The 17,341-nt window shown below is 41.4% G+C and overlaps 1 protein-coding gene and 1 pseudogene across 1 annotated transcript; one reads left to right on the forward strand and one right to left on the reverse strand.

The window, feature by feature from the left end:
• Positions 1-928: 928 nt before the first annotated feature.
• Positions 929-1,879, reverse strand: LOC107758778 (olfactory receptor 2AT4-like). Its single transcript, XM_016576597.1, has one exon. The coding sequence runs from the start codon at positions 1,877-1,879 to the stop codon at positions 929-931; it is 951 nt and encodes a 316-aa protein (XP_016432083.1).
• Positions 1,880-10,539: 8,660 nt separating this feature from the next.
• On the forward strand, positions 10,540-12,437 carry LOC107758786 (adenosine receptor A1-like; annotated as a pseudogene).
• Positions 12,438-17,341: the final 4,904 nt, after the last annotated feature.

A 17,341-nucleotide genomic window follows, 5' to 3' on the forward strand; every position in this document is an offset into this window, starting at 1 on the left:
TGGTCAGATTTGTTTTTACTTGATAACAGCCTCCATTTCTACATACTGTAGTATATTCACATTCACATTTCACAAATATACTTTTAGATCATGTATGTTATACACTACAGTTCAAAAGTTTAGGGTCAGCAAGTTCAAAGTTAAGTTTAAAGAAATTAATACTTTTATTCAGCAAATTGACAGTAATAGTGACAGTAAAGACATTTATAATGTTACAACAGATTTCTCATTCATCTGTTCTCATCAAAGAATCATAAAAATGTCATGGTTTACACAAAAGATATTAAGCATTACAACTGGTTTCCAACATTGATAATAATAAGAAATGTTTTTTTGAACACCAAATCAGCATAATAGAATAATTTCTGATGGATGGTTGCAACACTGAAGAATGAAGAAATCACTACTGAAAATTCAGAGGAATAAATTAAATTTTAAAAGAAATTAAAATTAAAGCAGTTTTTTTAAATAATGTCACAGAATTACTGTTTTACTGTATTTTTGATCAAGATTATGTAAATGTAAAGACTTTCAAAAACATAAAAAAAATCTTACCAACCCCAAACTTTTGAGTAGCTGTAGACCAAATTATATTATTATTATTATTATTATTACTACGCTTCATTTGTCTGACATGAACCTTCTCACAATGAAATTCTGAATTATATTTTCACAGAACTGAATATATTTTCATTCTCAAAGTTTCTCAACCTGCTTTTATAGCAAATGCACATCAATTAAAGAATGTCTAAGAATAAGATCTTAATGTAATTATTTTTTACACTGTCAAATTTACACCTAAAATGATATAACATGGGTATAACATTATTATTATTAGATAGATAGATAGATAGATAGATAGATAGATAGATAGATAGACGATAGATAGATAGATAGATAGATAGATAGATAGATCTTTTAGTTACTTTTATTTAGTTATTTTGACTTCTTTATGTGGGTCAATACGTGCACCATAACAAGGCATGACTTTCTTCATATAGCTTCTGAGGCTCTCATCTCTAAGGCCATAAATGAGCGGGCTCAGAAAGCGGGGAAGCAGGATGAAGCAGAAATAATAGATAAAAGACATATCTGCTTGAGACAAGTTTACACGCTGGACAAGAAAGAGTTCTGCGACAGGCTGGGAGAAGGCCATCACGCTGAGGAGCAGCTGGAACCCATGAAGCAGCACTGTGTGCTGAGCCTTCCTCACTGACACCCGGTCCTGCCGCATCCGCCGGGTCTCCAACAGGATCCGAATGTACGTGAAGAGGATGACCACAGCGACCACTGCAAAGAAGATCCCGTTGAGGCTGACTTTGAACAGAGCCTGAATGGGAGAAGCATTGAGCACAGCAGTTTTGCAGAGCACAGGGGTCGAACGGACATCTACGTTCGGCTTGAGCCGCATCAAGACAAAGTCAACGGTGGGCAGAATACAGCTGATGATCCAGAGGCTTAGAACGATGATCCAAATCCATTCAGGTCTCCAGATGGCAGGACGGTGAAGCGGGTAGAAAATAGCCACGTAACGCTCCAATGACATGGTGGAAAGGATGAGTGGGGTGTTTAGAAAGGTAGCAGTGGACACAAACAGCAATGGAGCACAGAAGACGATTGCAAATTGTACAAAACTCATCACTAGCAAGAAAAGGGATACAGAGGAGAGCAGCTGCAAGGTGTCGTTGATCAGCATGTAGGTGAAGAGGATGTAACGGGAGCTGTCAAAGAACTGCCTGTGAGATGCAAATGTGTACAGCGTCAGGAGGATGAAGAACAGGAAGGCAATGAAGAACGGAATCACCACACACACCTTCACAATGACAGAGATGTTAATGCTGGACGTCGTGTTGCCTGGGAGGTCTGTCAGATTCTGCATGGTTTCAAGCACTCTGCAGAGCTGAAAGGAAGTTTGCAAAAGAAAATGTATTTAGTTTGGAATGTGGTAAATGAGAACAGTATAGAATAAAGCAGTAGGTATCTCAAACGTCTGATGTAATGTCCACTGGATTATTAATAGGAGATTCTGCATCTGATCTGATTTCCATTCATGAAGTAAACTTTACGTTTGTTCACTCACCACACTGCCTCTGTTGGAAGAGAAATTAAAAGATAATTAGAGATGGGCAGCCCACTTTTATACTGCTGAAGATTTGCTTCATGACAAAGGAATGGGATTTGTTTTCCCAAAGGATGGATTAATTTCACGCTATGAATGCAAAGCATCATTATAGCAATTAACAACCAAACAATCCAAACAAAACAAATCAAGTTGGCTGTAACTTGAAAGAGTGTTTGTGAATCAATAGGCATTTTGTGCTTTTGAAAAATAATTGATAATAATCATATGCTTTTTTTTTTTTGAACGTTTATACATAAAAAAAAAAAATTCTATGTTTTGTTTTGTATCCGAGGTTTTATTCATCTGGTTAATAAGACTGGATTGTTTGTGCAAAATTGTTGATAATAATCATACGTTTTTTATAAATATATAAATATTGTATCCAAGGTTTTATATGTAGACCTAATTTCTTCATCTGGTTAACAAGACCCTATAGCAAAACTGTCTGTTATTAATTATGTGAAACTATTTATTTTCCATTTGTGACCCTGGAGCACAAACCAGTCATAAGTAGCCACGGGTATATTTGTAGCAATAGCCAAAAATACATTGTATGGGTCAAAATTATCGATTTTTTATGCCAAAAATCATCAGGATATTAAGTAAAGATCATGTTCCATGAAGATATTTTGTAAATTTCCTATCGTAAACATATCAAAACTTAATTTTTGATTAGTAATATGCATTGCTAAGAACTTCATTTGGAAAATTTTCTCAATATTTAGATTTTTTTGCACCCTCAGTTTCCAGATATTCAAATAGTTGTATCTCGGCCAAATATTGTCCTATCCTAACAAAACATACATCAATGGAAAGCTTATTTATTCAGATGATGTATAAATCTTTGTAAAAAGCTTTCAGATTATGTATAAATATCAATTTTTAAAAATGTACCCTTATGACTGGTTTTGTGGTCCAGGGTCACATTTATTAAATAAGCTACAAGTTATATATCAATTATATGCACTGTTGCATTTAATAAAGTAATTTTGTAGTAAAGTATTTTTCTTTCCTTTCCAACTAATCTGTTATATAAATTGTCAAATATTCACTGCTGGATAAGCATATTCAGAATGTTTGTGTGTTTCTTATGGCTAGTCATTAACAGAGCTATCAATTATTGACTGTGAACTGCCGTGCTCTGCCTTATTTTACCATTTTGTTTGTTCTGCAGTGCAGCAGAAAAAGTTGTACTCAGAGATGAAAGTACATTGGCAGCTCGATCTGTCATATGCGTCACTCATAAGGGCAGTGAGACACGTAGCTCACAGCTGCTTGTTTTCTGAAGTGCACTAACCTCAAATATGGAGGGAAGAGGGAAACATCGAGCAGCAAAGATTAAACAACAAGCTTTATGATAAAGAAGATCTGGAGCATTTAGGGGGGGTTAAAAGTTTGCATATCCCTGCCTGCATGATTTAGGTCAACAACAAGAATTGCTGCTGCTCTCCAGCTATTTAACTGGCTGGAATGATGTAAATATTAAACTTGCTTGGATATTGTATCTTTGCTCATTTTAGTTTTAGCATATATGTTTTAATGTAAATCAGCTGTAATGCCTTTAAACATCAATATACAGTAGAGCTACCTTAATTGTTATTTTATTTTATTGAATGCATTCTATTTTATTTTTTATTTATTTATTACAATTATTTTATTCATCTGGATTTTTTTTTATAGGCTTTCCATTCTAACACTGGTAAAATCTCAGGATTAGACATGCTTTGCAGAAAACAGTTGGCCAAATCTTCCCAGAGTCAATGTGACTAATTACGTGCTTTAGAGGTTGTTAAGAAGGCCATCAGTGGTAAACCACAATTTTGCATATCAGTGTTATTTGTGTTTCCTAATTGTTTGCCAATGATGCAACCTGCATATGTATATGCATATGTATATGTATATGTATATGTATATGCATGTATGTATATGTATATACATAGGCCTTCCATTTTAACACTGGTAAAATCTCTAAGCATCAGACATGCATCACAGAAAATAATTGACCAAATCTTCCCAGAGTCAAATCCTATGTGATTAATTATGTGTTTTAGAGGTTGTTAAGAAGGTCATCAGTGGTAAACCACAATTTTACATATCAGTGTAATTTGTGTTTCCTTATTGTTTGCCAATGATGCAACCCACATATGTATATGTACAGTATATGTACATGTATTTGCTGTATATGCATATGTATATGTATATGAATATGTACTGTTTATATATAGGCCTTCCATTCTAACACTGGTAAAATCTCTAAGGATCAGACGTGCATCACAGAAAATAGTTGACCAAATCTTCCCAGAGTCAAATCCTATGTGACTAATTACGTGCTTTAGAGGTTGTTAAGAAGGCCATCAGTGGTAAACCACAAGTTTGCATATCAGTGTAATTTATGTTACCCAATTGTTTGGCAATGATGCAACCTGCCTGGCAAGATGAGGAGAAGCTGCCTGATCCCTTTGCACCGAACCAAGTTCCAAAGCAAATGTTTATTTAATGACTTTTTGCTCTGATTAATCTCCTGAGTGATACCTCCACCACAAAGAACCGGTCTGTTAGAATGATGTTAATACACTGAACAAAATTATAAACGCAACACTTTTGGTTTTGCCCCCATTTTTCATGAGCTGAACTCAAAGATCTAAGACTTTTTCTATGTACACAAAAGGCCTATTTCTCTCAAATATTGTTCACAAATCTGTCTAAATCTGTGTTAGTGAGCACTTCTCCTTTGTTGTTATTGTTTTTTTCACAGTGTATTCATTTGTTAAATTGGATCATATTCCATAAATACATGGGCAGCATTGTGGTTCTCCAATATTCAGTCAAATACAGTTTATGTGACAAAGCAATACCTACACCTTACCATCTTCTGATAAATGCAAACACATATTATTCATATTACAAATTGATTACACACCATTTCAGGGTCAGAAAGTGCTTTCAGTAGTTTAAAAATGTATTGCACTGTGTATATATGGATGAAAAATGAAAATGCTTAGTTATAATAATAATTATTATTATTATTACGATTATTATTATTATCATCATCATCAATGGTATTATAATCATTGCCAACATCAATGTGGATTAATATTGCTATGACAAAATAACATGAAAAATTAGGTTGCTTTCTGTGGGCTTTTCATTCCAGCATGATGCTTTACTTCCAAACAGCCCTAATTATTATTTTTTTTTTACACCAAGATCTAAGAACCCTTGTGTGTGTGTGTGTGTGTGTGTGTTTTCCTCATTACTACTTTTTACTTGCTTTATTTTCATGAAATGTTTCATCACTCTGTTCATAGGAAATAAAGACGTTGCTATATCTTGTTCTGGTGGTTTTCACAACGACACAATTACATCAAACTCAGTAACTGCATGATGGTATGGATTTGAACAATTCTCATTTAATAGCACCTTTGGCTACTAATACCAATGATGGAAATAAGTGCAGTAAGAATTACGAATATGTAGGAGAGCATTGCTAGAATGTGACCACATTGAAATGTAATAGGTAACAATTTACTGTTTATCATTATACCAAAACTAGTTTGAATTTTATTGGGCACTCCATCCCATACCACTGCCACTCTGTCATGGACCTCATTCCCAATGATCCTTTGGTTGGTCCTGTTGATTGGTCCAGACTGGCTTCCAGTTTGGCGGACCCACCACTGACATCAGAACGGGCGGCTAGCATCTCCAGCTCTGCAGCCTCAGTGCTCTTAAGCCCTGCGATCTTAGAGGTTCTTCCACCTTCCACTGCCCTTGTGTGGTGGTCTGCTCCAGAGGCCACTTAAGCCTCACAGCTCAGTCCTATGTTGGCACCAGGACTCCCTGCCTGTCCTGGTGCCAACACAGGACCTCTACCTTAGCATCCCACGCAGTGACAGTTACCAAAACAAGCAATAAATATATTATTTAAAGGTGCAATAGGTGATGGTCTTCAGAAATTTTTTTGTTATGCTGGTTGAAAGTCTCTTCACATCCCGATAGCAATCATTAAGTTAAGTGGTCTAAATGTATTTGTCTATATTTATATATTCTGTGGAAGGCGTAGGATCAAGAAATGTTCGTCCAATCAGCTCGGTCCAAGCGTTTTAATATGCTTTCCTACCTATCTGTCAACGTATGTATTAGCATACCTCTGCGCACCAGCGTTCACGCACGCTGTGCAGACAGAGCAAGGATGGCAGGCAAACATGGCTTTGGACGGCGATTGCAGGGAGGGTGGGACGTTCGCTTTCAGTGCTATCAGGCTAAAGTTAGCATTTTCCAAGATCTCCTATTGCACCTTTAATATATACAGTGTCTACAATATATATAATAATATATACATATCTTTAAGGTTGCATTAATTTATGTGTGAAATGTAACGTTAATGTCACATGGAACAGAAAAATAATCTATTGAGGATTAGAATCTGGCTAAACGGCATTTTATTTATTTATTTATTGCTCATTCTCTTCATTTCTACTCTAGTTTTTACTAATTTCTAATTTCTACTAATCTAGATTTTGACTTTTATTGCATGGTGCAAATAAAAGAAATGTGAATGCATGATTGTGTTTCAGTGCTCCATGTCTATCCCCAAACATAAGCAAATCTAAATTAAACTCTAGGTGCCATCAGCTAAGCTGATGTCATACACAGGAGTTTTGCTCTGTGAAACTCGATATAAATATTTGTTCACAGTGCACATCATTTATTATACTTGATATGGCTATGGCTCAAAAATAGAATCTTATTGTCAGTAAGTATTACAGCAAGACTATGTAATATTTTGTAACTGATTTCATTACCTTCAATTCTGTAAAATGAACTTGTACACTTTTTATGGCTACATAAATATTTGAATATTATTGATAATGTATATTATAAATACATGTTTATTTCTCTAAGATTATCCTGAATGGTCAAAATGCCAGTGGCAATGAGCAGATGCAACTGATCATGTCACACCCTATTGAAATTTTAAAAATAAATATGATCATATGCCATAATTTAAATACAGTACATGAACAGCATTGTGGTTCAGTAACACCAGCAAATCAGTATAGTTTCAATGATGGCATATTCATATATCCCTTTTTAAGAACAATTGAGACATAAGTGACATTCATAATGGTAAATGTAACTTATAAATGTCCAATCACTCACACATTGTTTCTCTTTATTTGTATCTGCATAAATGCAATATTGGAATTATGTGAACTGAAATTATGCATAGGGGGCTCTGGAAAGGGGTAGTACCTTTGATGTCTGGCATGCTGCGCCTTCGGGTGGACGGCTTCACTAGTCCCCTTCCATCCTCTAAATCTCTCACATGCCCTGGTAAACCGCTTCAGCTGGCGGACCAAACCATGTGAGGGGTGGTGCTAACACGGCACCACTGGGCGTAGGACCACCTTGATGTAGGGCGGAAGAGTTCCCAGACAAACTATAACGACCACGTGTTCGCAACCAAGGCGAGCCACCTAGATAGAGGTCATCAGCTGTGGTCAGGCATGGAGAGGGATGGGCACCGCCATGCAACATTTGCCCTAGTTACGCCATAGATAATGATAATGACAACCAATAACCAACCCATACCGGCTCGGCCGTCGCCTGGGTTACCAAGGCACAAACCTGCCGCTGCAGACCAGGTCGGAGGTGGAAAATAGGCTACTGGTCTGTAACAAGATCAGTGCCAGATGTAACATCACCATTGGCACATGGAATGTGAGATCATTGAGAGAAACAGGCAGGTTGGAAGAACTCACCCACGAGATGAATAGATACCGCTGGAACATCTTAGGACTCTGTGAAGTACGATGGAAAAACATCAGAGAAACGTCCACCCAAGAAGTTCACAAACTATACTTCAGTGCAAGGGATGACAAACATGAACAGGGAGTCGCATTTATCATACATAAAAACACAGCAAACTGCATCATGAGTTGTCACCCAATATTGAGCCGACTTATCACTATCCGTCTGAGTGCATCAGTGCTCAATATTACCATCATACGCACCAACATCTGACTACGATGATGATGACATAGAAGACTTCTACGAACAACTGCAGGAAGTATCAGACCAAACTCCAAAGAAGGACATTCTTGTGGTGGAGGGCGACTGGAATGCCAAGATAGGAGAAGATGCTTATTAGAACTGGAAAGGCACATGTGGGCGATATGGCAACATCAAGTCCAATGAGAGAGGCCTAAGACTTCTGGAATTTGCTAACTACAATGTACTTATAGTGGCTAACACATTAGGCCCACACAAAACATCCAGAAGAACCACGTGCCACAGCCCAAATGGAGAACATCATAATCAGATAGACTACATCATGGTGCAGAGGCACTTCTGGTCCAGTGTAAACATTGCCAAAACACAAAGCTTCCCAGGAGCTGACATCGGAAGTGATCACGACCTCGTCATGATGTCCTTTAAGTAGCATTTGAAAAGGATCAAGAAACAGGGTCACACCAGGATTAAATTCGACCTTGACAAGCTGAAGGGCCCCAAAATAGCGGAGGTCTTCCAAGCAATGATAGGAGGGAAATTTGCAGCACTCAACAATCTAGATGCTGATGGCACAAACATAGACACAGTGGTGGATAACTTCAACACAGCAGTGTTTGATTCAGCCAATTAAATCTTAGGCAAATATCGCCCTGTCCAGAAGCCCTGGGTCACAGCTGATATACTTGATCTAGTGAAGGGAGCAGAAGAAGAAGAAGAAGAAGATGGAATATGCAGAAGCAATATAAAGCAGTCAATCAGGCAATCAAGAAAGGCTTGACAAAAGCAAAGGAGAACTGGATTGAAGAGCAGTGCCAGGACATTGAAGATACCCTGAAGAAGAATAACAGCAAGAAAGCATACCAGCTGGTGAAAGACCTGACCAACACAAAGCAAGGGCGAACACCAACCATACAAAGACGGTAATTGTCTGACTGAAGAACAGGACATCCTAAAGAGGTGGACTGAGTACTGCTCAGAGCTGTACAGCAATGAAACCACAGGAGATCCAGAGGTACTGAATGTCCCCCCAGCAACCGGCAATGACAACTACCCCATCCTTCGCACAGAAGTGGAAGAAGTGCCCTACTGAATATCTGCAACAAGGTCTGGCAGACAGGAGAATGGTCCAAACCATGGACCCAGTCTCTCATCATCATCCTCCCTAAGAAAGGCAATCTACAACTTTGCCAGAATTATTGTACCATCAGCCTTATAAGCCACCCAAGCAAGGTCATGCTAAAGATCCTACTGAATCGACTGAAGCCGCAGTCAAGAACAAGCAGGCTTCAGACAAGGGCACAGCACAACAGAGCAGATCTTCAACCTTAGGATAATATGTGAGAGATACCTACAACAAAACCTTTACCACATTTTTGTGGACTTTAAAAAGGCATTCGACAGAGTATTGCATGCAGCACTATGGGCTACCATGAGGCAGTAAAACATCAATGCCAACCTGATCAAAATGATAAAAAACCTCTATGATAAGACCACCAGTGCGGTTTACTTCAACAGCAACATAGGGACTGGTTCAGAACCACAGTTGGAGTAAGACAAGGCTGTTTGCTCTCCCCTACACTCTTCAACATCTTTTTAGAACGAATCATGGCTGATGCATTGGAAGACCATGAGGGGACAGTCAGCATAGGTGGCAGGACAATCACGAACTTACGTTTTGCCGATGACATAGTTGGCCTGGCAGGGAAGGAAGAAGAGCTTGCTAACTTGGTGGAGCGTCTTGACAAGATCTCTACATCATATGGTATGCAGATCAATGCAGAGAAGACTAAACTGATGACTAACAACATCATTGGCTTCACCACTGACATCAGGATTGGCGGTGAGAAGCTAGACAGTGTAAACAGTTTTAAATACCTGGGAGCTATCGTCGCCCAGACCACAGCGGCGCTGACAAAATTAAAGACCATCTGGAGTGACAGGAACATAGCCCTCAGCTCAAAGATCAGACTGATGCACTCCCTAGTCATGTCCATATTTTTATATGCCTGTGAGACTTGGACACGAACAGCTGAACTGGAAAGTAAAGTTCAGGTCATGGAGATGAGATGCTTCAGAAAACTCCTCAGCATCTCCTACAGAGATCACATCTCCAATGAAGAAGTATGTGACAGAATTCGGCGGACCATTTGGCCATATGATAACTTCATGACAGTGGTGAAAAAAACGCAAGCTGAGGTGATACGGCCATTTAATAAGGTCATCAGGACTTGCGAAGACAGTCCTGCAGGGCACAGTGCCAGGAGGGAGGAAGAGAGGCAGGCAGAGAAAGAGATGGGAAAACAACATTCAGGAGTGGACAGGCCTGACGCTGGGTGAGACCTTGAGAAAAGCTGAGAAGAGGGAGGAATGGAAGGAGCTGGTTGCCAGAGCATCTGTGTGCGCCCCAACGGTCAACCAGACTAAGGGACATGTGAAGGTAAAGGTGAAGAAAATTATGCATATTTTTGGCTACAGAAATATTTAGGTTTATTGATAGTGTGTATTATAAATACTGATTATTTATTAAGGTTATTATTTCATCATTTATGTCTCAAATGTGTGTTTTTGTTGTCAAATTTTCTCTCAGATGTGCACAAAATGGCCAGTCAAAATGCCAGTGGCAATGAGCAGATGCAACTGATCCAAGCTGACCCCGTCCAGTGGAGCATTTCAGTGGCACTGACTCAGGTCTTCATGTGGCCCTTCGTCTACCTCATCTTCCTCATGCTCTTAATATTCTCCAAGAAAGAGACTTTCAGAACAGAGATACACTACATATTGTTTGGTTATTGTCTTCTGGTAGACCTAATATTTCTTTGTCTGACATATTTTGTGGTGTTCTTATCATACAACTTTGTTTTAATACCTCTGTATTTCTGTATCCCCATCTGCATGTTACATGTATGCATGTAAGCGGTCACAGCATGTGCACCACTTACGATTATAGCCACGTGTGTGGAGCGTTATGTGGCCATTTGCATGCCGCTAATGCCCGGTTCAGACTACACGATTTTAGCCCGATTTTGCCATGATTTGCTTGACGTAGGGTGTCGTGGGGATTCGCAAACGACAATGGGCGTCGGGATGCAAGATTCCATCGTTTCAGCATGTGTAGTGTGTCATAGTGGACGACAACCGATTCCGCGTCTCTGAGATGCTTCACGACATCACGACAGAAAGACTAGCATGTTTAATTTTTTTCCCGTCGTCCACGACGAGTTCTGTCACATTGGTGACGTTGACCAATAGCAGCACAGAAGCTCTTTCATACACAGGTTTCAAACATGGCAAAATGAAAGAGAGATGATGGTGCTGCTAGGTGGAATTATGAGATGGAGGAAAGGTTCGTGGAGCTGTGGCAACAGTACTCTGCCTGTATGATGTGTCATCGAGGGACTACCACGACAGAACAAAGAAAGAAAAATACTGGCGAACTATAGCGGAAGCGCTTCAGCAATGTTTACACTATTGTTTTCGGAAGTCAGTCGCTAGTTCCGCCTTCTCGATGCCATCACGCGCGTCGTTAAAGACGGCACACGATGAATGGTCGGGAAGCAACGTGTAGTCTGATATGTTTCTTGTCCACGACACGACAAGATTTTAGGAGTCAAAATCGTGGAATCTGACACAGTGACTATCGTGACCGACAAAAATATCGTGTAGTCTGAACCCGGCATAAGACATCAGGTGATCACCTCTAGAAGAGCCCTAATAGTGATTTTAATGATTTGGATCCTGAGCTCCATAAACCCCTTTGTTGATATGTTTATCCTCATTAGCACTGCCTCTCGTGAATACTTGTCTCAACTGACACACTGCCACTATGAGATTATGATTCCAGAAAAGATTCGTCACTTTGCTAGGGGTCTGTTGTATGTTGTGGGGCTTGTGTTTATTTTGATAGTTGAGGTCTTTTGTTATGTAATGATATACCTTGCTGTACGTGCAGCGTCTGGTGACAATAAGAAGTCAGCATCAAAAGGGCAGTGCACTATTTCTCTTCATATCCTTCAGCTGTTTTTGTGTATGGCTGTGGTCATGTGTCTTTACATTGAGGCTGTAGTTATGCAGTATGATATTCAAACATACCTGACTGTGATTTATAAATTATATTGTATTTAATATCACTTCTAGAGCATTAAGTCCTCTCATCTATGGATTTAGAGATGAGAAATTCTACGCAGCTATGATTTATCATATCAGATGCAAAAACACCATCGCATCTGACACAATTAAACAATCATGGCTATCTTTTAGTAAAGTTTTTAACAATAATTCAGTCAAACTACATGGTTGTTAATGTTTTAAGATTGCCCATGTGATTTTAACAGACCTAAATTTATATATAAATGTATGTCAAGTTATTTGTATAATACAACACATATTCTTTAGAACAGTTTTGATAAAGGAAATGCATTAAGAGTGGTTAACAAGTACTCCATAATATTCCATGCAAAAAAGAATTAAAAAAAGTTTGTATTTGTCTGGCCAATAAAGTCAAAGCAAGGTGCCCCTCACATTCAGTATTGTTTACAGTAATAGTGACCTCTGCTGACCAGATTAAGCATGATTACCCTTATGTTGACATTACTTGCTTTGTATTCACTCACATGATTTTTCATTAACATTTCTTTGATCATAAGAATAATCTCTATTGTAAAATGGAAAAGCGGATGTTCTCGCCTGAGCTCAGAGAAATCAAGAGATGGCACCTCCTGAACCCATTCACTCTCCAGCCATTATTGTGAATTCCATTCAGTGGGCCCTCGAGGACCAGATAATTGAAGCCACCCCCTCTGAGCCAACAAATTTACATTTTGGATGTTTAATTCCTCAATCATTTTGTTTTTCAAATGTTTTTCATGTGTAATTTCTATAAAGTTAGGGCATTTACCATACAGACATGGGTCACACTTAATGCAGCAAACTCTCTATTTGAGACCTAGGAAAATAATAATATCAGTGGTTACTACAAGTATCACACCCTTTTGAAATCTTAAAAATAAATATGATAAAAAAATTATGATTTCATAATCTAATTTTTCAACAGAAATGAACCCTTTCCATATGTTTCGCACATGGCAACAAGCTTGCGCAGTAGTTCAGTTGCACGGAATTGGACTTTAAAGGAGCTCCTGTGAAAAACATTACTCATGATGAAAGTGTTACGGAAGGAGACTCGCACAGAGGACTAGAAAAAATACAATATTGTTTTTCAGCAAGAGATGCAGATGGTTCGGGCAGGTGAGTATTTGAGCTTAATATCAGTCTTTAAGGAAGATGAGGAGAGTAACACCGTATTTGGTCCTCACTGGAGATTGTGGAAGGGAGACAGAGGACTGCACACACCTCAGCTGAAGAGTACACGGAGTTTCCACGGAGCTGATGACTGGAACGGACTAGGGAATGGAACACAGGAGAACACACTGGAGGAAACACAGGAGGTAAGTATAACAGGCAGGTAAGTCTTTCAATGTATCTCACAGATAGCATAGAGAGAGAGTCCACTTAGTTGAAACGAGACCGGACACTGGAGTGAAGTGAGGTGTGTGCTTTTGATGGATGGCTGATGGATTTCCTGAATTTTCCTCTCCGTCTGCCCGTTAGATTGGGGATGGTATCCTGATGAAAGGCTTATGGTCACACCTAGGAGGGAAAAGAATGCCTTCCATAGGGCTGGGTATCGAGTTCGATACTTTTTAGGCACCGACTGAATTGCCTCGATACCATCGAGTATCGAAAAACGTGATTTCAGCGGTTTCCATAGCTGTGGGTAGGCCCTTGGGGGGGAGAAGACGGCAAGATTTAGAGAATCGATCAATGACTACAAGAACACATGTGTTACCATCCAAGGCCGGTATATCAGTGATGAAATCAACTCCTCGGTGTGACCAAGGGTGGTTGGGAATGGGCAGCAGATGGTAGGTGGCTTGGGCTCTTGGAGATGGCACATTCGGAACAGCCTTGGACAAACCTTCTCACATCCCTGGCCATGTTGGGCCAACAGAAGCGATCTTTCAGCAGCGAGATGGTGCTGTTGGCCCCTGGATGGCCAGTGCTCAGAGAGGTAAGTGCGTTGTGCTCTGGTGACGTACTGCACTCCTGGTGGACAACCCGGCGGACTGGGCGTGAGAGCATTGGTGGAGGTGACTGGGTTATCCTTCCATTGGATGGGGCTTACGAAGATTTCCTTGGGGATAATGGATTCTGGTTCCTCACTGACTTCTTCAGGAGCATGAAGGCGAGAGAGAGCATCCGCTTTCACATTCTTGGGGCCTGGACGATAGGAAATGGTCAAATTGAATCTCGTGAAAAAGAGAGCCCATCTTGCCTGACGAGGATTGAGTCTCTTGGCGTCTCGTAAATATTGGTCAGTGAGGACGCTGAATGAATGTGCTCCCTCCAACCAGTGCCTCCATTCCTCTAGGGCTAGTTTGATAGCTAGGAGCTCCCTGTTGCCGATGTCATAATTTCTCTCCGCCGGGTTGAGTTTGCATGAGAAGGCACATGGATGGAGTTTGGCTGGAGTCCCCTGCTGCTGAGAAAGCACGACTCCTACTCCTGTAGTGGAAGCGTCCACCTCTACCACGAACGGCTTATTCGGGTCTGGATGGATGGATGAGGAGCGGGGCAGAAGTGAAGGCTTTCTTTAGCACTTCAAAGGCCTCCGTGGCAGCTGGTGACCAGGACAGAGATTTGGGCTTATTCTGGAGCATACTAGTGAGTGGACAGGTTACGGAGCTGTAGTGGTAGATTAATCTTCTATAGAAGTTCCCGAATCCCAGGAAGCTTTGAAGTTCCTTGACGGTGGTTGGAACTGGCCAGTTTCGGATGGCATCGACCTTCGCCTCGTCCATCTGGATACCACCGTCATCGATGACATAGCCAAGGAACTGCACTGAGGACTGATGGAAGGAGCACTTCTCGGCTTTGAGGAACAGATGAAACTCTCTCAGACGTTTCAGGACCTCCGCGACGTGGTGGCGATATTCGGCCATGCTCCGGGAGTAGATTAGTATGTCATCAATGTTGACGAGGACGAACCTGTGCAGATACTCCCGGAGTACCTTGTGCATGAAGTCCTGGAATACGGAGGGGGCGTTTACCAGTTCATATGGCATGACAAGATATTCATAGTGCCCAGTAGAGGTCACAAAGGCGGTCTTCCACTCATCCCCCTCATGTATCCGGATGAGGCTGTACGCGCTGCAGAGGTCTAACTTGGTGAAGATGGTGGCTCCGCGGAGATGTTCCAAAGCCGCTTGGACGAGGGGAAGTGGGTAACGAAACTTAACAGTGCTTTTGTTTAGTGCCCGGTAGTCGATGCAGGGCCTCAAACCTCCATCCTTCTTGGCCACAAAGAAGAAGCTGGAAGCAGCAGGGGACGTGGAAGGGCGGATGTAACCTTGCTGTAAAGTCTCTTCGATGTACTCCTCCATGGCCTTCTGAAGGGGGCATTACAGGCTGGAATGTCGACTGACTGTTTCTCCACCGGGCTTTCTATGGAGGTGGAGCAGAGTGTGAGGGCCTCGGAGTGCAGGGGTGATGGCTGAGGAAGATGAGGGAAAGAGTCAGGAAAGCAGGTACTGCCCCACTTCAGGACCTCACCAGTTCTCCAGGAGATGGTAGGGTCATGTTGCACCAACCAAGGACACCCCAAAATCATATCAGCGGTGGAGTCCTCCAGAACCAGGAGATGGAGTGTTTCCTCATGCAACTGACCAACTTGCAAGAGTAGCGGACCCACGCTGTGACGTACATGCCTTCGGCTGAGTGGTTTTCCAGTTACCGATTGGACCTGGTAGGTGGTCTTGGTTGGGAGATTGAGCTGGCGGCAGAGATTCCCAGAGACGAAGTTCCCGGCTGAACCAGAGTCAAGGAGGGCGTGTACTGGAAAGAAGATACCGGAGGCAGTAAGTTTTACAACAGTGGTGAGGGGCTGCATGTTAACTATTGATGGCTTTATGACACTCACCATAGGTCGTGGCGGACGAATAGGGCATGCCACGATTACATGCCCCCCAGCTCCACAGTACAGACATAGGCTCTGGCTCAGCCATCTCTGCCGCTCCCAAGGGGAGAGTCGAGTGCCGACCACTAGCATGGGTTCGTGACCTGGTTCTGGAGGGCTGATGGTGTCTGGCCGACGAAGGAGTGGAGTGTATGGTGAAAGTTGATGTTCCGCAATGCAAGATTGTATACGAGTAGCGCAGCGGATGGATAGCTGTATAAACCGTTCCAAGCCATAGGAATCATCATAGGCTGTGAGCTGAAGTTGCACCTTCGGCTCCAGTCCTTGCTGGTAGGTGGTCAGAAGTGCGCGCTCATTCCAGCCGCTGGCTGCTGCGAGGGTTCTGAATTTGAGGGCGTAATCATTTATGTTTTAAACGACATCTTTTTAGCCACTGATATGGGTGACTCTGTGGTCCTCGTTCTTTTAGATTTATCAGCTGCTTTTGACACTATAAACCATTCTATATTAATCAATAGACTAGAATCTTGGGTGGGCCTCTCTGGCACAGTTCTAAAGTGGTTCCAGTCATTTTTATCTGACAGGAAATATGTGGTGAGGCTAGGAGAATTTTTCTCTTCCACGGTTTCTCTCCCCTGTGGTCTTCCGCAACACTGCAGCAGAAATCCGTTGCCCTCCTCCGCCGAGCCAGAGAAGGGTGGTGGTCTGGCCATGGGACCGGTAAGTATTGTCGTGGAAGAGGAAGCAGCGCTGGTGATGGGTGTGACCGGTGGTGTGACAGTGGCAGGGGTGAGTATCCGTTTGAGGGCATCCACGATCTCCTGGAACGGGTCAGGTGCACTCATCTTGCTGAATCCCTTTGCGGAGTCTTCTGTTACGGAAGGAGACTCACACAGAGGATTAGAAAAATACAATATTGTTTATTTTCAGCAAGAGATGCAGATGGTTCGGGCAGGTGAGTATTTAAGCTTAATATCAGTCTTTAAGGACGATGAGGAGAGTAACACCGTATTTGGTCCTCACAGGAGATTGTGGAAGGGAGACAGAGGACTGCACACACCTCAGCTGAAGAGTACACGGAGTTTCCACGGAGCTGATGACTGGAACGGACTAGGGAATGGAACACAGGAGAACACACTGGAGGAAACACAGGAGGTAAGTATAACAGGCAGGTAAGTCTTTCAATATATCTCACGGATAGCATATATATATATATATATATATATATATAT

The sequence above is a fragment of the Sinocyclocheilus rhinocerous genome, unplaced genomic scaffold, assembly GCF_001515625.1.
Source record: "Sinocyclocheilus rhinocerous isolate Xijiao unplaced genomic scaffold, SAMN03320098_v1.1 scaffold1393, whole genome shotgun sequence".
Classification (NCBI taxonomy): domain Eukaryota; kingdom Metazoa; phylum Chordata; class Actinopteri; order Cypriniformes; family Cyprinidae; genus Sinocyclocheilus; species Sinocyclocheilus rhinocerous.